The sequence below is a fragment of the Gossypium arboreum genome, chromosome 8 (genome assembly GCF_025698485.1).
Source record: "Gossypium arboreum isolate Shixiya-1 chromosome 8, ASM2569848v2, whole genome shotgun sequence".
Taxonomy (NCBI): domain Eukaryota; kingdom Viridiplantae; phylum Streptophyta; class Magnoliopsida; order Malvales; family Malvaceae; genus Gossypium; species Gossypium arboreum.
Genome location: NC_069077.1, coordinates 7,107,356 through 7,130,029, shown reverse-complemented (window position 1 = coordinate 7,130,029; position 22,674 = coordinate 7,107,356). Strand labels below are relative to the sequence as shown.

Below are 22,674 nucleotides of genomic sequence, written 5' to 3'. Positions count from 1 at the left end.
TTTTGGAGATAAAACAAAACTAACACATCCCAACTAAATTTATGAGACAATCAGGTTGAAAAATAACCCAATTGATCTTTTGGTGACATACTCTGGTGACATATAACCATTATAATTGATGGAATTAAAAACTGTTTTTAGCACTTTTTTCTTTTTAAAAAATACAAATCAAAAGTGACATATGTAATTAGTATTTACTTATTATGTTCCAACAACTCTATTCGTATTAGCTTCGGATTAATTTCACCCAAAAATTCTCGCCATGACTTTTAAATTTATATGAATGACACGTAATCTCGAGTGTCAATAAAAATAAAGAAGTCCTCGAACAATCCTTTCAATGATGTTAAACCGTGACTTCCAATTCAATTGCTCTCTCTTAGTTGGATCTATGACAGATGCACGTTACACTTAAATCTTAATTTTTTGGAAATGTATTACAGTAATACAGTGTCCGTGCATCAACTATAAATCTAAGAAAGTACTAACGAACTGAATAGAAAGAAGTCCAAGCTTTTGTTCGGCATGTATTTGTAGATCAGCATCTCTTCACCAGCTTTAACGCAACAACCCAAAAGTCTAACAAGATTCATATGCTGAAGTTTAGCAATAAGAACGAGCTTGTTCTTGAACTCGACAAGTCCTTGTCCTGAACTCCTCAACAGCCTGTTCACTGCTATTTCTTCGTCATCGGGCAATTTCCCCTAATAAAACCGTTTTTGTAAGTCGACAACCGGGAACCATGTTGCATGTAGCACCAGGCAAAAAGGCTGGTTTATTGGTATCGGACAATCTCCCTTCCGGTTTCAAATGCCAACTTGACATAGCCCCATTTAAAACCGAATAGCTGAAATAGCTCTCATTCTCATTCGAAACGTAGCTTTTGAGAAGCTGTGAAAGGAGACGTCAACCATACAATGTTTTTGAAGCATTGATCATTCATGTTCAAGGCGCCGCTAGTCCAAAACACCTCTCTGCAGCGTCTTGCGATTAGTTGATCAATGCCACTGCCATTTTTACCCCATGCAAGAGAAAAAGCTGCAAGAGCAGCGACTAAGTTACGTGTTAGGCTACTTAGGGAAGAAGTGTCCATTTTCAACCATTTTGGAAGTTCTCCTCTAGCTTCATTCCACGCAGCAATGAGTCCGTAGGGAAACCAAAGCTTTCCTAAAGGATTCCCTGCTGGAACAGTCAGGATTCAACTCCGTCACAACAACATTCCCATCATCTTCTAAGGTAGCCGATGAGCTTCTCAAAGCTCAACCGGGATTCACGACGATTGGATTCCACAGTCGTGCATAATCATCAACAAACCATCTCCATCCATTGTGAAATTCCCACTGCGACCATAAACTGGACTGGCTCAGTTAGCCACCCACACCGTGCCAGCTTGGTTGTACCTTAATATCATTGTTATCGGAATCAACAAAACATACAAAATCTAACCTGAATCTTCCATTAGCCGAAACAAGGGAGTCTTCAAACCCGATCAATCCATCAGGTATAATGGTGTCACTTTGTGCATGCGATAGGTAAAACCCGATTGATCATTTAAACAACACCAAATCAAATTAAATCACATTTGTAATGTGCCTGGATTTGAATCTCAACATCTATAATCCATTTACTTTTCTCGAAAAACAGATTAGTCATCGTATTTTACAGAATTTTGCTTTTTGATAATTGCAACACTCTAATCTCTGTTGACATGTGTTCAGACAAGGTCAGTACATGGTTCTTTTCGAGTCACTTCGGAATTTCCCTCAACTCTTGTTTCCTTGATTCTGAAGATTTTGGTTATCTTCTAATAACCGGTCGTACTCGAGTAGTAAATCAGCCGATTGTTTTTGGAGGGAGGCAACATGTGCTTCGGCAGTTTCGATCTTTCTGTCTTTCTCTTCGGATTCAGACTTTAGGTTTTTCAAATTTTTTGATAGAGTTGAAATTTCTTCTTTCAGTTTCTTAATCTCCAAGGACGCTTTATCATCCTTCTCTTTAAGCTGCTTTCTCTCTTCATGAAGACGTTGGACTTCCTCTGTTGAAGATCCGACTCTACTCCTCAACCTGATAAGTTTTTTAATGTAATGGTGAATACGATCAATTATGAACCCAAGGAATAGGGTGAAACCTACAAGAACAAGTTCAAACAGTCAAATACGGAGGATCTACTCAATATTACATATGAAGCTAATACCAATGGCTAAGTAATTCTCGTTACTTTCAGGTCAAGCAATAACAGAGAAATATATAGCAATGCCGTAAATTGATAAGTAATACCACGAAGTCATGAAAGGTGATGCACCGGCATCATTTGACTGCTCAGACTGGAGCTAAAGAATGGTAAAAGAAACGAGAAACCAAGGCATCATCAAAGACCTTAAAACAATGAAAATAATCGGAACAACCAGACACCTTCAGCAGTTGATCACATTTCCCCCTGATATAAATTAAAGAGGATATCGCTTCCAAAGTAAAAGAGTGACAACTGGGAAGGAAATTTGACCACAAACTCACAATTTAATAAAAAATACTAATCATCTTATCACTAGCTGCACCCTGAAAAACTTATCAGTTCTATACACAAGCGAAAGATACACATGAACTTGTTTGTTTACCATACGTAGCATATGACTATTGCAAAGAAATGAACTGAAAACAAGCATCGTTCGATCTTTATTACTTCCTATTCAAGCAAACAAAGCACCCATCTTGTGAAATATAAAGATGAGTAGGTTTGGTTTACCATATGTACCACAAAACCTTGTGATATGGACACTTTAATTGCAATAGGAGTTTTTAGTTTTATTTATTTATTATATATCAGGTTTTACTAAGAGTTTTAGTTTTACTTATCTATTATATTAGGTTTTTATTTCCTTCATAAACTCTAAGTTAGGAATTCTATTTTATGTCAATTAGGACTCTTTCCTTTGTCATTAACAGTCTATAAAAGGCTGTCAATATGAAATAAAGAGGTAAGCAATTATTCTATCAAAAGAAACGTTATTTTGAGAGGGGGTTCAGTCAAGGACGAATCTGCCTTTTGAGTAACCATAGGTCGAAGCAAGAATTCTTTCTCGTCTAGACCTGTGACTAGATCCTACGCCAAGGCGCATAACACCTTGATATGCTAACAGTTGACCACTCGCTAATCAATACAATATTCCTCGTATAATTCACATTATACGCACTTTTTCAGCGAAAAGTTGCATCCATTCAAGCAAAAAAGCGTTAAATTTGAAAGAAATGTTTTCAAATCCTTGACAGCAAACACCTTGAACCAAATGCATTGCATGGTAATATAGCTTTGTACTGTTTAATTTTAACCAAAGGAGTTCATTACAAGACATATAAGAGTAAGTCACAAGACGATGTTACAGTTCATAGCGAGAATAGTCCAGTCAGTTTGGTTACATATACATAAGCTTATTTAAGTTGACTATTTCCGAACACTACACGGAGAACAAAAACACAAAAGCAGCAATGTTAGACGTGTCTCTTGTGTTATTCTAGAATGTGCTAATAGATGATTGTGTTAGATCTATGACATCTAACCGTCCACCAGAAACAGCGAATGAATGAAAAGATCCACCAAGATATTCTTGGTATGGAAATACATGTATGTCGATGCGAGTCACACAGGAAAAACGGAAGGAACATATATTGTTGTTCCAATTCTTCATTTATCCTTTAGTATCTATGTTTGACACATATCCATATCCTCCAAATATAGGAAAAAGCTTTTAAAATTAAACATAAAAAGCCTTTAAAATTAAACATACCCTAGCTAGACATACAGCCCTATTTGACACTCACACCCGAATTTAACACTTGTTAAAAGAATGCAGTAATGCACCACCAGTAACCATCATTTACTACCTTTAATCGACTGATATGCAATCATTTCTAGCCCTTTTGACCAAGCTACTTTTCCTTTCATTATGAATATCAATGGACTGGATAAAAGTACCATCAAGACACTTGTACTAGAAGTCAGATTGCATTTTGCCGCCTCCTCTCCAAAAATGGGCAAATTAGTCCCCATACATAGATCAAAGAGCAAATTGGTCCTTTTGTTAAAAATTCCATCCATTTCTACTATTAAAAATTGGTCCCTATACATCAAAATGAGGAATACATAGCATGTCATGTATAATTGTTTGGTTATTCTATCAGCAAAACCAGTTTTTAATGGTAGAACTTGATGAATTTTTTACTAGAAATGACTAATTTGCTCTTTAATCAAAGCTTACAAGTACTAATTTACCTATTTTTTAAGTAAATGGGGCAAAATGCAATCTGAATCCTATTCTTGGAGTGTTTTTGCCTATTTGTAACTAACAAACTACATTTTAGCGGGAAAATGAAAAACACTAAATAATCTTTTGCTAAACCAATCTAAATTCCAAGAAATTCATACAACACACAAGTAAATTGAATATGGGTAATGTCCCCCCCCCCCGGCGCGAAAAGAAAAACCTAGAATTCAGCTGAAATACTAATATAAAGGGGAGCAAAAAAGGCATACCAATGAGTGAAGCTTCAAGCAAGTGAGTTCTCCAAAGAACTTGATCCATAGGTGACATAGTACCAAGCTTAGCACCTTTGTTTTGGATCTTTAAAATGCTCATAAAACTTGATAAAAGGATTGCAGACATGGTGCCAGCAATGGTTTTCACAGTTGCAGGACCTTTCCCCATTTTTAACTGATCTAAGCTCTTTATAACAAGCTCTCTTAAAGGACCAATCTTTACCAATAAAAGGAATGCCATTACACCTTCAGCAAAAAGAACCAAAAACAATAACTGAATCATCTCCACGAAAAAAAAGAGGACTTGATTGTTTTGACAAGCTGAATTATTAATTAATATAATGGACTTTGCTATTTTTAAGGTGAAAAAGGGCAAAAAAGAAACATGAAAAGGAGCCAATTTTTTCTTTGGTTTAAGCATAAATTATGGTAAGGCAGTGTTGGCACTTTTTCTTTTAATGAGAGACAGGACATTGGAAGCCTAAAAGTCTAGATAATTATCATATATTGGGTCTAATTATTCTGTTAACGTTTAGAAATATGTCGGAAATGTTTTTTAGAAAATAGATTGATTTTTTAAAAATTTATCGATTTATCTCGTTTTTGAAGAGAGAAAGAAAAATGAGTTTTATAATATATGTTTTTAGTTACGTCAGTTGAAATCGCATCTTACAATACATATTTTCACTAAAGACAGTTTAATTTTTTTATTCAAGTGGTTAAATGTTAGTATTTGTCAAGTTTGATTTCTCTTCTACTCAAATTTGTACTTTTTATTTTATTTCATGTTGTTTTAAGCTCTCTTTTTAATTAATATTTTAATACATTAACTCTTTTGTTAGATGACTACATAATTATGACTTCGTCCTTAAACTTTAAGTTCAATTCCTTTTATAAATATTTTAATATGTTTTTTGTATATCAGATTGTTTTAAAAAATTAATTAATATTTATAATTAATGAATATATTGTTTTCAAATTTTTTATTTTTAATTAATAAGTCTTTTATTTATAAAATTAAATAATAAATATGTAATTATTTTTTAAAATGTCAACTAATCTTTTAGATATATTTTTCTTTATATGTCAAATATTTATTTTTTACCTATATTACAGGGAATGGTTATTTTTAATATTATAAAATCAAATAATTATTTCAAATATCATTATTTTTTATATACATTGTGGGTATGGTATTTCAAATATTTTTACATGTAAAATATTTCAAATAATTGTTTCAAATACACATACAAAAATATATAATATGTAAATTTACTACTCATGATATGGATTGAAAAATAAATATTACATATATAAGAAACAACATGAAATAAAAATACATGTTAAAATGCTTATAAAATGAATTAAACTTAAGACTCAATTATGAAATCATAATTATCTAGCTATCTAACCAGAAAAGCTAATGTTTCAAAAATATTAATTAAAAATATTTAAAAAAAGCATAAAGCAACTTGAAAACAAAATTACAAATATGATTAGAAAAGAAATCAAATTTGATACTCGATGATAAAAGCATTAACACTTAACAACCTATCTAAAATAGCTAAGTTATCAATTTTTAGTGAAAACGTGTTTTCAATTAACGTGGCTGAAAGCTTTTCCCTCTAAAAAAAAAACGTAGATCAATAAATTTAAAAAATATATAATTTCTTAAATAATTAGAAATGAATTTGGACTAAAAATTAGACCCACTTAAAATCTAATCCAAACTTTCAAAACAACACAAATTTTTATAATTTTCTTATATATAATTTTTAAAATTTTATAACTTGATATACTTTTAGTAAGTTTTATAACTTTTTTATTAATTTTGTAGATTTTTATCATTTAAATTATTTTATATAATTTTCTATAATTTATAAATTTTATAATATTTATTTAATATTTTCTTTTTTTCATAACATGTTAATAATTTTTATAACATTTGATAGTTTATATATATATTTTTAAAACTTTATGATATTTAATTCTTTTTATAGATTTTCTATAAATTTCCAATTTTTATAATATTTTAATAAAATTTTAGATAATTTTTATAATAAATTTAAAATTTTCATTTTAATTATTTTATATAATTTACTAGAATTTCTAACAGATTTCAATATTTTTTATAAATTTTGAGAATTTTTTATAATCCCTACAAATCAATTAAACTCCGTAAAAGTTAAAAAATAATTAAGTCATCTATGTTAATATTTTTACACGTCAGCTGCCACATTATCAAAATTTTCATCTCAATTGTTACTTCACTTATCATGTCACCCACCACGTCACTTGCCATGTTAACACTTAACGGTACACATCAGGAGCTTTAATAGAAATGACAATTTAAAATATTTAATTGATTATTATTTTTGGATTGAGGGGCCAACTGATTGCATCTTTCAACCAGAAACCCAAATTAATTTTCAAATTAATTTTAAAGGTAAATACTAAAAAAAAATTAATAGATGTAGGGTGAGTTTGGATGGGCGGTGCGTTCACTTATGGTTAATGTAAAAACAACGGTGACGGTGAGATTAGATACTGTAACAATACTGTAGCGTGAGACAAAAAGTAAACTAAACGCGCCGTACCACACCGCAGCCCCAAACTCAAAATTTTATTATTTATCCACCAATAGATTTGATATTCTATGATTAGAAAATGTATAGTGGCATTTATTTATTTGCGTTTAAAGTTGATAATAATTTAATCAGCAAAGCATTCAAAATAATAATGATAATTTGGAATCTCTTGAAAAAGCCACAAAATTATGGTATACAAATATACTCTGTAAATCAAACAATCATATTTATTTCCAGAAGAAAGAACATTATCCATAAAATAATCTAGAAGTGGAGAACATGTGCTTTTTTCCCTTTAGAATATCTCCTTTTTTTAAGTAAACTAATATTTAAAATATATATATTATTTTTATCAACAGAAAAAATACGTTAAAATAAAAAATAATTAAAAATCTTGAAATTTTTAAAATTATAACTATAATCACTAAAATTAACTACCACAAAATACAATCTTATTGATAATTGAAATATGTTCAAAATTATACCAAAATAAAATTATAAATTATATAGGTTGAAACTCGAATGTGGAATTTCCAAAACAATTTCACCATTAAATTAATGTGATTTTTATTAACGGATTAATTAATTTTTTATTAAAATAGATATTTTGAAAAGAGTCAATAATTGAAGGGCTGTCTAAAGAACAGCAGCCGACAAACAGATAAAAATTATAATATTATATTAAAATATTTATTAATATTAAAAATTTTATTACACCCTATTCTAGTGAAAATAAGAAATTTAAATTATAAATATACGCTAAAAATCACATCCAATAAATAATAAAATATGTCATTTAAAATTAATTAATAATAATTCTCTAAATATATACATTATTAAAATAATAAAAAATTGTTTATATAATGTTGTCATCAATTTTGAGTTAATGTCGAATTAACTTATTACACCAACTCGAACTGATAAAGGTAATAAAATATGCATAATAAAATTAAAATGTATAAATATATTAAAAAGGTGTTAACTAATTGGTAAGTTAAAAGGTTTTATTAATGCAATTGACTGAATTCAAATCCTACTATATGCATATTTTTATTAGTTTTTTTAAGTGAAAATATTAAAACACCATCGGATAGTATTACTTATTTTAATTACGGAATAACATTCCTATAACTTTCTAACTGAGTTGGTAATCCGATTGAGGGTGACATTCTCTTAGTCAAGAGCTTAAATAATAATATAGATTGTTTTTAAATATGTAAGAGGTGTGTGACCCAAATTCCTGTTAAAGAAATAAAATAGAGTGGCAAAATAGGGAATCTGTGGGGGGGAAGGTCTAGGGCCGTAGAAGTAAAATCCGTATAAAACTACTCTTCTTCTATTTAGCATTGATTGCACAAGTAGCCGGAACTCCTATTGTATGATTAGAATTTCAATATTAGTGAATTTTTTTCTCTTTTACCTGTGCTTTTTTTTCCCAAAATAGTTTCTACGTGATCGTTTTATATTATTATCATCGGCATTCAATTTTACAAAAGAATTTGTACATTATAATTACAAATTATAAATAATACATGTTCCATCAATTATAGTTAAAATCAATTTAATGAAAAGCATATCAAATTGGAAAGGACACACATGATTTAACTTAAATATAAATTACTTTGAGGTTTGAAATATGTCATAGATCCTTATACACTTCAAAAATTTAAAATTTAGTTTTTATACTTTTATTTTGAAGAATTTAATCTCTCAACATTTTAGATTTATAAATTCAAATTTAATTATTAAAATATTAAAAAATTTGTTAAATTTATTGGTATAACATTATGAAATAAAAAAATAATACTTATTTAGTAGCAATGTAACCACAAAAATGACGTTGTAATGAATATGAATTTAAGAAAATAATTTTAACATTATTAAAAGTTAAACTTGAATTTTAACATCTAAAAAGTAGAAAATTAAATTCTTAAAATTAAAAATATAAAACTAAATTTTAAATTTACTAAAAGTATAATATTATAAACTTTTAAAGTAATGTTATTAAAATTAAACCAATCAATTGAATGGAAAATTAGATAGTTCGTAAATCCGGATAAAGGAATCGAACAAACCTTTAAACAACCAACTTGGATTCGATAAAAACCAAAAAAAAAAAAAAGATTAAACCAATTAAGCTGGTTTTTTATTTTTTAAATAATTTATTAATTTTTAATTAATCAACTAATGTATAAAGATCATAAAAGATTGCTTAAAATCCAAAGAACAACCTAGTTGGCAACATAATTGATATTAATAAACATGGAGAAAGACAGACAAACTGTCAAGTTTTTAAGACAAGTTGACAAGTCAGCCGCCAATAGAATTAAACGGCGTTAAATTTTGGACTCCTTTTTAACAGTTTAGCCAGCAAAGCCGAGCCTTTTTAAACTCTTGCTACTTCCAGCACCAAAAATGACTCCTTCCACTCCCCAACGACAGCATAAATTTAGATGAAGACGTTAATGCATTGGTGTGGAAGGATAGAAAACTTTGCCTACGGTTTGGGTTTTTGAGAGACATCTGAAACTGAGAAGGAACAGAGATTTTTATTACAGAGAGATAAAAAAAAAAAAAGAAAAAAGAAAAAAGAAAAAAGAAAAAAGAAAAAAGAGAAGAGAATGAAAGGTCAAACTTTATCAATGGCGTGGGTCAACGGTTGATAACCCTCTTTCTCTCCTTTTTTTTTTAAATCTCTAAATTCTCTCTCTTTCTTTAGCTATCTTTGAATTTCATTTGAAGGGTTCTTAAAAAAATTATTTGATAAAAAAGTAGCTTCTTTTTATTGGGAATTCTGGATAGTCTTTCTCAAGTTTGCTGAGAGAGAAAGAAATGGCAGTAAGTTATTTTTTTATTTTTAATCTTTATTGTGTTTTGGTTTAGTTTACAGTACTTTTCTGTTTGTTTCCCGAGAAAATTTTAAATAAGCTGAGAATTATGGAATTCATTTTATCAAAAACTCTTGTTTTAGTTCTTTATTATATGATCTATTGATTTGGAGATACGAACTTAAGATTGTTTGAGTTTCTTGTCTTTTATCGTCTTGCTTTTTAATTGGTTGAATGAACTTGCGCATCACTTGTATGTGAATATTCTGATCTGGGTATATATTGTATTCTTCTCTTATGGATCAAATTGCCTTACACAATTTTATGGGTTTTTTTAGTTTAATAATGCAAATAAAACTCAAACCATAAAATAATGTGGAATAAATTGATTGAAAGAAAAAAAGTTGGAGACAGTGAGTTATTTAAGTTCCATCTTCTTAAGAGTGTTCATCCAAAACTAATTTGAATATAGGGTTTTGGGTATTTGTAACACATTATATGTTATCTCTTTTCTCTTTATTTAATCCTCTTTTTTCACCTAATTTATGAACAATCATTGAGTTGTCATTTCGGTTTTGATTTCGGTTTCGGTTTTAGCAACGATCTCATGTACCCAAGTTTGGCAATTGGGAGGGTGAAGAAGATGTTCCTTACACAGCTTATTTTGACAAGGCTCGTAAGGGTCGAACCGGAGGGAAGATTGTGAATCCGAATGATCCCCAAGAGAATCCGGACTTGCATCGTGATTATGTGGCTCCAAATAAAGCTCCTCCGGCTTCGAGAACGAATCCGGAAGCAAATGAACTGGTAGGAGATGGACCTGTTAGAAGGGGACATGAGCGTGGAAGGAGCAGGGATGAAGTTGACTTCAAACAGTACTCCGACTCTCCGGTACGCCATGACAATGTCAACCGTAGAGCTTTGGGGGACAGTACACCTACACGTTATGGTCGTGAGGCTCCTAGACAAGGTACGAGACCAAAGGTTGGATCTGAAAACAGCATAGAGAAATCACCACTCCATCACCAGGCTCGGGTCACAGGGAGAGGTACCATGGCATCACCTGCATATGAAGCAAAGACTTCGTATGATAATAGCCACGGCACTCCCGGGAGATCCAAGATGAGGCCGAATACTCGAGGCGATGAAAGTGTAATTTCTCTTCTCCATGTCATTTCATTTAAACCTTGTTGTTGTCTTAAAACTTGTTGCTAATGGACTGATTTCCAATACATTAGCCTGATGAAAGTGCTGCTGTTCCGAAATTCGGCGATTGGGACGAGAATAACCCGGCATCAGCCGATGGTTATACTCACATTTTCAATAAGGTGCGAGAAGAGAGGAACAATGGGGGCAAGACACCAGGCATGCCAGGTGAGCAATCTCCATACCGTACCACTCGGAACCGGAAACAAGCTAACAGCAACGCTAAGGTACATTGTTCAGGAACCTGTCCAAATACCGCGTTTCTACGAATCTTATTATATATTCATTTCTTGCATACACTTTTTTCCTACAGAGTTGCTGCCTTCCATGGTGCCGAAAATGAGTCCAGTCGAATACTGTAAATACATCGAAGGCTCCTTCGAAACAGAGTAATCTCTGTCAAAGCGAGGTTTATTATATCTACTTGTGTGCCTTTTCTCTTTGATGATAAACACTGTATTCTATTTGGTGAACCTTTTTCTTTCTCGGTTATATTATCGGTATCAAACTTCCTTTTTTCGTTCGTTATGTTATTATCCGGCACTTGGGTAAACATAGAGTGCAACTAGTGTTTAGGTCTTAAAATCTAAGTTTAGTGTCTGGTGGTTCTCCATGTTCAATTTAATGTAAAATAAGCATTGAATGTAGTTAAATAATTAACAAATATTTTGAAGAAATGTGTATGTAACTTGTGTTTTGCTAGTTTAATTCAGTTTTTTATTAGTTGGAACTGATTTTAACTGTTTTTCGGTTCAATCGATCTGCTAGCCTGAGTTTTTATTTATTACATGTAGATTAGGATAAAAAGTATTCTCCATTTCAGCAACTCAAAGGCTCGGCAACCTCATCTAGTGGGTTTCTTTCTCCATTCGGTACGACCTCGGCTTATTTCCCGCCCATCACTGGACAATCTCAAGAGATGCAAAAACCGATGACAATCGTGATCATCTGCTCTTGTAGTTGCAGTCGCAGTTGCAGACCCATTTGTTCCCACTGATACCGTTTTGGAACCCTCTGTTAGTTCCAGACCGGTAAGTGAATCAACCACATCGTACTGTTGGCATTCCCGTCGGTAAAACAATGTGATAGCTTGCAGTTCATGCGTGTCGATAATCTCTTTCGGTATGCTCTGGCCGTACAGACATGCATCATCGTTAGCTTACAAAAACCAAATCAGTTTTGGACATTGAAAATTTTGTCTTCACTGACCTCGAGAACCCATCCGATATAGGTTACATTATTGACATGCTGGTTCATGTCAAGATCAGCTCGTCTCGGCTGCGAAATTTTAAAGGAACATTAAGACTTCCGACAACGAATACACAGTTATTATTGTTCGGCTCGTCATGTTGAGATCTTACCTTAAGTCCTAGCTTGGAATACCGAACAGGATCTTCTAATTTAGCAATCCTTTTCAAACTCTTATTGTTCTTCTCCGAAAACGCTAATCTGTAAACATGAGCGTCACACAAATGATACGATACAATTTCCAAGTCAAAGGAAAACGCGTACCGAGGTTCTCGTGGACAGAAGACAAGATATTCTTCCTTGACATCATCACTAACTTTTTGCATCCGTCTCGTGTCCTGGTTCATCATCACCCATTTGCTGCCATGTGAGATTGATTTCATGTTATAAATCTTCTAATGTGCAAAGAAAAGGGAAAAGAGGGGCTGGAGATGAACCTCGTAGCTCTGCCGATAACTTCACCAGTAGCGACTTCGTTTAGGATCCAATCCCTTCGGGTTCCGATTCTTCCCTCATTTTGAGACCATGTTTCAATTTCGATCACATCCCTCCTACAGCACAAAACCGACGTCAAACCGTGAACCGAGAACATGAAGAAATGACGGTTAAGTTTATATAAAGATGGGTACCAAGCAGGGTACTTGTATACTTCAATGTGCATGCGAGCAGTCACCCATATGAGATGCAATTTTCTCATGGTAGGAGTGGTACCGAACCCATCTGTTGAAAATCCAACACTTTGAGCATGGTTACTTCCAACCTCCTGCAATTCATAAAAAGAAAAAATAAAATAAAATGTCATAGGTTCTAGTACTCTTCACAAATTCAGAATTTAGTCTTTATACTTTTATTTTCACGAATTTAGACCCTTTACTTTTAAGATTTCAAAATTCAAGTTCAATTGTTAATATTTCAATATTTCACTTGATAACCATGTAACTAAAAAAATAATGTTGCAATAAACTTGAATTTAATAAAATAATTTTAACAATATTAATAATTAGACCTAAATTTTAAAACCTGAAAAGTAGAGAGACTAGATTCTTAAAAATAAAAGTACAATGATTAACTTTCAAATTGTTTGAAGAGTGTAGGTAATTATGGCCAATATTAACCAAAAGGAAAATATATATATATGAAAATGTGGTAGGGTTTCATTTAGGGTTAACATATCATATCATATGATACCTGTATTTTATTTTACTATTTAATTTGGTATATGAGTTTTTTTTTTCTTCTCAACTTGGTATTGATTGGGAACAACATGTTGGGCCGATTGACCCGTAAACCAGTACAAATCGATTAAATTGGACTAAAAATTTATTTAATTAATGATCTAATTGGTTCAACTACTGATTTAATTCTAAAAACCTTATCGAAACCGGACTTTGTAAAAGGAAAAAGGAAAATAAATGGATACCTGCAATAAATTAGCAATGGTTTCAATAGTGGCAATTTTGTTAATCCCAACCTCAAAACCTCTAATAATAAACTTTTCTTTATAAGAGAGCCCATCTTCCGTCAATCCACCCAACCGGAGCCGGTTAACCAAACTCGACCCGACCTGTTGCTGGCACGACATAACGGCTTGAACCGGCGTCAGGCTGAATTCCGAGGAGGAGGGAGAGCAGGAGACTACTGCGCGTGGGCTCTGCCGACGAGAAGCAAGTGGGCCAAGTAAACCCACAAACCTACATTGAGCCAAGGCCTGATTTAGGTCCGTCACATTACAATAAGGAAACTTCAACATCTCTCTCGCTTTGCTTTTTCCCAACAAAGTAGAGACCTTTTAGTTTCATTTTATATTATTAGCAAGCTCTTGTACTCTTTATAAATTTAAAATTTAGTCTATATACTTTTATTTTTAGAAATTTAGTTAATTTATTTTTCAAATTTCAAAAGTTAGGTTCAATTATTAACAAAAGAGATAAAATTAATTTGTTAAATTCATGTTTATTACAACATTTTCTTAGTTATATTGCTATCGAGTTTTTTTTGATACTAGATGGACTAAATTCAGAAAAATAAAAGTATAAAGATTAAATTATTAATTTATGAAGAGTACAAAACCTATGGCATATTTTAACCTTATTTATTTGATACTTATGGGACTAGGGGATCTAGTCAGTGGTTTATAATTGACATTGGGATTGCATATAAATTACGGCATTACCATTTGTCACACATAATCCATGTTCATGAAACAATTATTATTAGTTTTGGCAAAATTATGATGTTAGTCTCTCCCATATGCTAAAATTTAAAATTTAAGCCATATTTGATGGGTTATTGACAAAATTAAATTAATTAAAATTAATATTTTAACGATTTAATTTTAATAATTATTAAATAATCTAAAATAAGAAATCACATGATAGAATTTTTTATGAAAAATATAAAAATATATAAGTAAATAGTGAGTTGCTTATCAATTAATAAAGAATATATTCAATTAATTTTAAAATACACTTTTTAAAATAATAAAATTTATATTTATCAAATAATTTAATTATATTTTATACTTAATTTTAATTAATATATCAAACATATTATATAATTTAAATTCAGTATTTAATTAGGGACAAGTCCAATTTTTTAAGATCGAATTGAATAATAAATTTTAAAAAATAAAATCATAATTAGTATATTAACTTTTATAATATAATTAATTAAAACGATCAAAAGCAGCCAAACTAAAATGCCCCATTCTAACTCATTATACTGGCATTAATATTTTAAGATGAATAATGATTTTTTTAAATCAACGTTAATATATAATTAAAAATTAAAAAATTAATTATTTAATCTAACTACTAACACTATAAATAAGATTATCAAATCATTATGTAATAATATTGTGAAGGAATAAAATATAAGATTTGATTCACGTAGTCATAGTTTTGTCGTGATTCGTTTTTTTTCGTGCTTTGTTTGTTAGAATAAAGTGGTCTGAAGTTACACGTGATTGATTTTGTATTTTTGTAATTTTAAAATTAATATTATATTAAATACCAATTTATTTCTCCATTTTAATATATTAAATAATATATTATTAGTGAATTTACGTTTTAATCATTCAACTTTAAAATTATAAAATAGTAATTCAAAAATTTTCATTTAAATCCCCAATCTGCTAAAACCATTGTATGGTTTCTTTTATTGGCATTGTCACGAACTTTTGAACTAAAATTTAAACAATTTTTTTCTAATATTTAACATTAATTATCCTATCGACTTGAATTTAATATATATATATTTTTTCATTGATGAATATTAATTCATTGTATCGATTGTTGAATCATCACTCAGAACTCATTAATTGGACTTTAAAGAAAACCTTAACAATTCAATAATTTAAATAAAAAATACTCAAATCTAATGATCGTTTGTAACTTTTTAAAATTAAATAACCAAAAACATAAGTGACATTGGTTGTATTTTACCTATACTAAAATGAAATAAATTAGGAGTGAGTGCCATACAGAATTGGGTGAAAAAATTTCAAGCCAATCAAGTTGACAAGCCCTATTTTGTCATCTTAACTCAATTTGAAAATTTTTCAAATTGAGCAGAGTGAAATAAAATTTAATTCGAGTCAAATTAAGTGAAATTGTTTGAGTTAATTAAAAAATTAAATATATAAAATTTAAAAGTTTCTTTATATATTCTTTAAAATTATTTTAAAAATATATTTTTAAAATTTTTATAAATATTTTAAATTTTAAAAATTATTTTGACCTTTTTTATATAATTTTTGTCAAGAGGAACTAATTTGCTTATTTTTAAAATTAACGAGGACTAAAGAAATATCTACACTAATCATTATTTGAATTAATCGAGTTATTCAAATTGTAAAATTCAACTCAAGCTCGAAAGTCGAATTACTTATTCAAATTGGTTCAAAATTAAATAACTTGATTCGATTAACTCAAAATTTAATATTTTTTTTTATTTTTTTGAATCAAATTGAATTTTGCTCCAAAAATAATAAACAAACATAAATAAATAAATAAATAAAAGCTGACCCAATGACCCATATTCATTACTTAAAACTAGGGGTGAGCAAAATTCAGTTTGATTCGAAAAAATCGAAAAAAAATTGGAATTTCAAATTATTCGAATCGAGTTAATCGAGTTAATCGAATTAATCGAATCAACTCGAATTTTTTTTCAAATTTCAAGTTCGAATCGAGTTAAATTCTCAAATTCGAATAACTCGAATAATTCGAATAAACCGAATATAAACTATATTTTTAATTTTTTTTTAAATTTTAAACTTTTACTAATTAATAAACCCAAACCCAATTACCCTAAGCCCAAATATTTTATTTTACCTCATTTTTCCACCCCAACCCCAAGCCCGTTTACCTAGAAATTGTTTTCCCAAAACCCAATTGGCCTATTCCTCCGCTAAATCAATTCAAACCCCCATGCCAGCCAATTCTAATTATTTTTCTTATTCTCTCCATATTCTGTTTTTTTTATGAAACCCTAAAATTAAACTCTCTATTCAAACCCCCATTTCCATTAAAGTTTTGTTGTATTTTTTTTTTTTTTTTTTTTGGAGTGGTGTAGTTTTCTATTGTATTTTAGACTTTTGCTTATGTTTTTTATTTATTATAATTTTGTTGTTTACTTGACTCATGCTGTTTATTTTAACTTTTACTTATGTTTTTTATAATAATATTGTTGTATTTTTTTGTTATTTTTTAGACTAATGTTGTTTATTTGAGTTAATATTGTGTTGCTTGTATTTATTTACTTATTTACTTTAATTTTTGTTGTATGATCATATTTAAAAACTTTAAAGAAAATTATTTTTTTAAAATTACATAAAATAAATAACGCTAGTCATTTTTTTAAAACTTAACTCAAACAATTATATTCGATTCGATTTGATTCGAATTCCATCTCATTCGACTCGATTCGAGAAAATTTCAAATAAAGTTAGGATGATAAAATAAAATTCGAAAACTCAATTAACTCAAAAATTTTTAATTTGATTCGATCGAATGCTAACCCCTACTTAAAACAATTATAACAATACTTTTGTAATTCAATTTAGATAAAAAAAATTAGTTTTACCATTAAAACAATAATTTCAAACCGACCCAGCTCAATTTGTGAAAGATATTATTCAAAACCTGACCTAATTTAATTGTCTTTCAAACTCGATCCAAAAATCTAAAGTTCAAAGATTTTTCAAATAGGGCAAAATAGCAGACCACAATTCTGTTTTTTTTTAAAAAAATATATTTAATTCACAGTCCAGAATTTATAATTAATGGTATGAGCCCCATGCGATTTATCGACTGAACTCGGAGACTCAGCAGCCTCATCAAGTACGTTTTTTTCTCCATTCGGTACGGCCTCGGTTTATTTCCTGCCCATCACTAGACAATCTCAAGAGATGCAAAAACTGATGGCAGTCGAGATCGTCTTCTCTTGTAATTGCAGTTGCAGATCCATTTGTTCCGTGAATTTCGGAACCCTCCGCTAGTTCTGGACCAGTAAGCGAATCAACAACATCATCTCGTTGGCATTCCCGTCGGTAATCCAAAGTTATAGTTTGCAATTCATGCGTGTCAATGATCTCTTCTGGCATGCTCTGCCGTACAGACACGCATAATTGTTAGCTTATAAAAGTCGACGCAGTTTTGAACCATTGAAAGTCTAGGGAAAGGAAGAATTTTAGAATGTCGTTTTCACTGACCTCGAGAACCCATCCAATGTAGGTTACGTTATTGACATGCTGGTTCATATCAAGATCCGCTCGTCTTGGCTGCGAAATTTTAAATGAACATTAGACTTTCAACGAATACACATTTATTAGATAAATCAGGAAAACTTACCATAAGTCCTAGCCTGGAATACTGAACAGGATCTTCTAATTTAGAAATTTTTTTCAAACTCTTATTGTTCTCCTCCGGAAAGGCTAATCTGTAAACACCACAGGAGAATCGATATATTGCTCAAAACAAATAGCATAAATGAGAACAGGGAAAATGTAATGTCACACTAATGAAACTCATACAAGCTCCAGCCCAGGGAAAACACTTACCAAGGTTCTTATGAAACTAAAGATACACAATAAAAAGTGACAAAATTTAGTCCTATGGGACAGGGAAAACACATACCGAGGTTCTCGTGGACAGAAGACAAGATATTCTTCTTTGACATCATCGCTAACTTTCTGCAACCGTCTCGTGTCCTCGTTCATCATCACCCACTTGCTGAAATCATACCGTATGAGATTAAGTTTCAAAATACATCTAATCCTAAGAAATATAGAAGCACACATCGATTCCTGATCAGCACAGATATAAGACAGATGAGAACAAAATTCAAAATGGCATTCGTGATATAGACCTTAAATTGGATGTACGTAATATGCCAGACAAGAACCGTACTTACATAGATGGGCAAAAGCATTAGTCTTTTCATGTTATAAATCTTCTAATATGCAGAGAAAAGGCAAAAAAGGGGCTAAAGATGAACCTTGTAGCTCTTCCTATAACTTCACCAGTAGCGACATCCTTTAGGATCCAATCCCTTCTGGTTCCGATTCTTCCCTCGTTTTGGCACCACGTTTCTATTTCGATCACGTCACTCCTACACCACAAAACCAACACCTAACTGCCAATGGAAAACCTGAATAAATGTTGTGTAAGTTAAGGTAAAAAATGCCCACCAAGCAGGGTACTTGTATACTTCAATATGCATGCGTGCGGTCACCCATATGAGATGCAATTTTCGCATAGTGGGACTGGTAGCAAACCCATCTCTTGAAAATCCAACATTTTGAGCATGGTTACCTCCAACCTCCTGCATGCATGCATATATATATATATGAAAATCTGGTAAGGTTTCATTCATTACACACAGCTGCACTTTTCACCAAGGTATAAATAGATTAAACAGACAATGTGCAGGTAACACACTATATATATGGAAACCCCCACCATTAAAGGCCAGAAACAAGTATTCAAAAATTTGGATTCGGATTTCTTTTGCTTTATGAATTGTAAAAACATTTTCCAAGAACGAAGTCTATCGGATAGCCATATTGAACTTCGATTAAAATCAAAATCAAATCAGACCCCTAAACGGGATAAAGCTCTTCCGGTGCTATTCTCTATGACTCGAACTGGAACCGTTATTAAACTCTTTACCACTCGACTCGAAGCAATAAGCATTCCTAAGTATAAAAAGTTCAAATATTGGCAATGGCATGTAAATAAATAAAGGTAACATAGCATACCCAAAAGCCTCAAAATCCCAAATCGCTAATCCCCAAAATTGAAACTTACAAATGAATCTCTAATTGCATGCAAATATATAAAAATAATCCAAAAACCAGACTTTGTAAATAAAAGAAAGGATTACCTGCAAGAGATTAGCAATGGTTTCAATAGTGGCAGTTTTGTTAATCCCCACCTCATAACACCTAATAATAAACTTCTCTTTATAAGACAACCCATCTTCAGTCAACCCACCTAACCGGAGCCGGTCAGCCAAACTCCCCAACTCAGATTCCACCGGATCTGACCCGACCTGTTGCTGACACGACAGAACAGCTTGAATGGGCGTCAGGTTGGAGCGAGAGCAGGAGACGACGGCGCGTGGGCTACGCCGGCGAGAAGAGAGTGGACCAAATGACCCCGCGAATCTACATTGAACCAAGGCTTGATTAAGGTCCGTCGCATTGCAATAAGAAAACTTCAACATCTCTCCGTCTCTCTCGGTTTTGCTTTTTTGGCAACACGGTAGAGACCTTTTAGCTTCAGATTTATTTTATTTTATTTTATTTAGGGTAAATTTCACTCAAGGTCACTAAACTATTAGTATGTTTATATTTTGATCACTTAATTTCAAAAAATTACAAAATGATCACAAAATTATTTGAAATTTTTATTTAAGTTATTGGACTGTTAAGTTGTTTTTAGAAAAAGTTCGGCTAGTGAGCTCCAAACGATAAGTATGGTGGATCAATACCTATTGACAAGTAGAAGAATATATCTTAGATTTAAGTTGATCTAACGATCAATGATGGAGATTAGAGAAGAAAACTGTTTAGATTTTGATTCATAAATTCATAATGTTCAAAGCTATTTTATAAAAAAATTAAACTATAAAAGAGAAGGGAAAAATAGCTTTTAATTAGTGGAAATGATAAGAATAAAAGCAAAAAAATAACGATTTTAATAGCTCAGTTATTTAAATGATAAGTTTTGAATAGTTTAGTGACCATTGTATAACTTTTTAAAGTTAAGTAACTAAAACGTAAATTTACTAATAGTGTAGTCACTTGTAGTGGAATTTACCCATTTGTTATTTGGACTTTATCGGACCGGGAACCGTGTGGTGAACTGACGAGGATATAAGCCAGTGGTTTGTTTACAACTGACACTGGATTTGCACATAAATTACGACATTACCATTTGTCACACGTAATTCATGTTCAACAATTATTATATGTTTTATTTGGCTAAATTATGGTATTAGTCTCTTTTAGGCTAAAATTTTAAATTTGGCATAATTTAAAAGCTATTTTCTCCATTAATTATTGTCTTTAATTAATTGGATTAAACTGTTGAAATGATTTTTTAAATACTCTTTAGGATAAAAATTATACTTACAAGAAAAAATTACGTATTAATTATTTAAATTAATTAATAATATTATAAAATTAAAATTAAAATTATATCAAATTAAAATACAATATAAAGATTAAAACTCTACTTTTACTCATCAAAACTATGAACCCAAGTTGCTATCTATTGATTAAATATTTACTCCTCCTAAAAACAGCTTATCTTTGAATCACAATTTTACTAAAAATAAGATGGAACCAAAACTATATTTTTACTTTTTACTTTTAGTTTTCTTCCAAGTTATTACTATTACAAATACAATTATAATATAATTACAAATGTCCAAATAACTACAAAATAAAATCAATATAATAATAAATTTAATCTTTCTATTTATATTTTCTGTTAAATTGACTCTTATCTTTTGAGTTAAACATTAATTTTTAATGTTGTTGGCATGACAACTTGAACGAGAGTTGATATGCATCATGTTAACATACACATCATTTGTCTTATATGTCACGTCAACAAATAATTTAAAAAAATTTAAAATAAATTCATAAAAATAAAAAAATTAACATAAAATATATGTAAATTATAAAAAAAAAACTACAATACTTAAAAATTAAACATTTTAATTAATATTCTCATTCACAAACATCACTAATACTCTTACTCAGATCATTAAAAGCTAAATCTATTAATCTAAAACCTAGACAGATCTTAAAATTTACGAGCCACACATTAGAATTGCAGCTCGGGACCACAATCTTTAACAAAATGTCAAAAAATGTAACTGTGAATTTTTTAAAAATTTAATTATTTTAAATAAAGTATTCCAAAATATGACTTAATTTTTATTCATAATAAATTATAAGAATAAAAAATTGGAGTGAAAATGTGATAAGTTAAGAAGAGAAATATAGGAAACAAATAGCATATAAGATTTGATGCGCGTCATAATTTTGTCGTGAGTCGTGCTTCGTTTGTCTTTTCGTGCATTGTTTGTTAGCTTCGAAAGTTGTAATAATTTACACGTGATCTCTGACTGATTTTGATTTTGATTTTTATAGCTTCAAAATTAGATCAGTTATTAAATTAATAAATTATCAAAGATTAAAATATTCAAAACTTGATTCAATTAATTTTGGATTAGTTCAAACCATTTTGGTAATTTTAAATTATATCAAAATACTATATTAAATACCAAAATTAATAATAATACATTTTTCTACTTTTTTAATATATTAAAATAATGTCAAATCCTACAAATTCTTTTAAATTGTTTCAATCGTAGATTAATTATAGAATAATACAAAAAATAATATTAATAATTGTATTGAATCATCGAAATTGCCCTTATTAAATATGAATTTAATTTCTATACTATTAAAAATGAAATAAAATTAAATAAAAATATTATTAAAATTTATTGTTTAAAAATATTATATAATATTTAACAAAATTATTATTTTAAAATTCTTGTGGTTCTATAAATAAAATAATTTATTTAAAATTAAACTACAACCAAAAATAATAATTTTCAAAACATTGTTAACTTTATTACAATTTAAATTTATTTAATTTTTTCTCTCAAAAACTTATTTAATTTTTTAATAACATAATAACTAAGTTAACCCATTTAGTAATAAATAAACTAATTTAATTTAATCCCATTT

The 22,674-nt window shown here is 30.1% G+C and overlaps 5 protein-coding genes across 6 annotated transcripts; 1 reads left to right on the top strand and 4 right to left on the bottom strand.

Annotated features, from left to right (window-relative positions):
- Positions 1-473: 473 nt before the first annotated feature.
- LOC108468747 (G-type lectin S-receptor-like serine/threonine-protein kinase At1g11410) lies at positions 474-1,327 on the bottom strand. The gene is made up of 3 exons (XM_017769604.1): positions 1,315-1,327; positions 971-1,179; positions 474-704 (listed from the first exon to the last, which is right to left on the bottom strand). The coding sequence occupies exons 1-3, from the start codon at positions 1,325-1,327 to the stop codon at positions 474-476; spliced, it is 453 nt and encodes a 150-aa protein (XP_017625093.1).
- Positions 1,328-1,543: 216 nt separating this feature from the next.
- Positions 1,544-4,980, bottom strand: LOC108469037 (uncharacterized). Its single transcript, XM_017769925.2, has 2 exons — positions 4,529-4,980; positions 1,544-2,128 (listed from the first exon to the last, which is right to left on the bottom strand). Exons 1-2 carry the CDS (start codon positions 4,950-4,952, stop codon positions 1,764-1,766), a joined length of 789 nt encoding a protein of 262 aa, XP_017625414.2. The 5' UTR covers positions 4,953-4,980; the 3' UTR covers positions 1,544-1,763.
- A 4,522-nt stretch (positions 4,981-9,502) lies between these two features.
- LOC108467531 (RPM1-interacting protein 4-like) lies at positions 9,503-11,830 on the top strand. Its single transcript, XM_017768178.2, has 4 exons — positions 9,503-9,957; positions 10,545-11,099; positions 11,186-11,380; positions 11,467-11,830. Exons 1-4 carry the CDS (start codon positions 9,952-9,954, stop codon positions 11,494-11,496), a joined length of 786 nt encoding a protein of 261 aa, XP_017623667.1. The 5' UTR covers positions 9,503-9,951; the 3' UTR covers positions 11,497-11,830.
- Positions 11,542-14,170, bottom strand: LOC108467530 (oleoyl-acyl carrier protein thioesterase 1, chloroplastic-like). 2 transcript variants are annotated; one of them, XM_053031577.1, is made up of 7 exons: positions 13,822-14,170; positions 13,031-13,164; positions 12,839-12,952; positions 12,666-12,761; positions 12,515-12,602; positions 12,363-12,431; positions 11,542-12,282 (listed from the first exon to the last, which is right to left on the bottom strand). In XM_053031577.1, the coding sequence occupies exons 1-7, from the start codon at positions 14,149-14,151 to the stop codon at positions 11,998-12,000; spliced, it is 1,116 nt and encodes a 371-aa protein (XP_052887537.1). In that variant the 5' UTR covers positions 14,152-14,170; the 3' UTR covers positions 11,542-11,997. The 2 variants fall into 2 exon arrangements, with proteins under 2 accessions (XP_052887537.1, XP_052887536.1); XM_053031576.1 differs by having other exon boundaries at positions 12,515-12,761.
- Positions 14,171-17,461: 3,291 nt separating this feature from the next.
- On the bottom strand, positions 17,462-20,205 carry LOC108467501 (oleoyl-acyl carrier protein thioesterase 1, chloroplastic-like). Its single transcript, XM_017768131.2, has 7 exons — positions 19,788-20,205; positions 19,093-19,226; positions 18,900-19,013; positions 18,539-18,634; positions 18,254-18,341; positions 18,115-18,183; positions 17,462-18,009 (listed from the first exon to the last, which is right to left on the bottom strand). Exons 1-7 carry the CDS (start codon positions 20,127-20,129, stop codon positions 17,740-17,742), a joined length of 1,113 nt encoding a protein of 370 aa, XP_017623620.1. The 5' UTR covers positions 20,130-20,205; the 3' UTR covers positions 17,462-17,739.
- Positions 20,206-22,674: the final 2,469 nt, after the last annotated feature.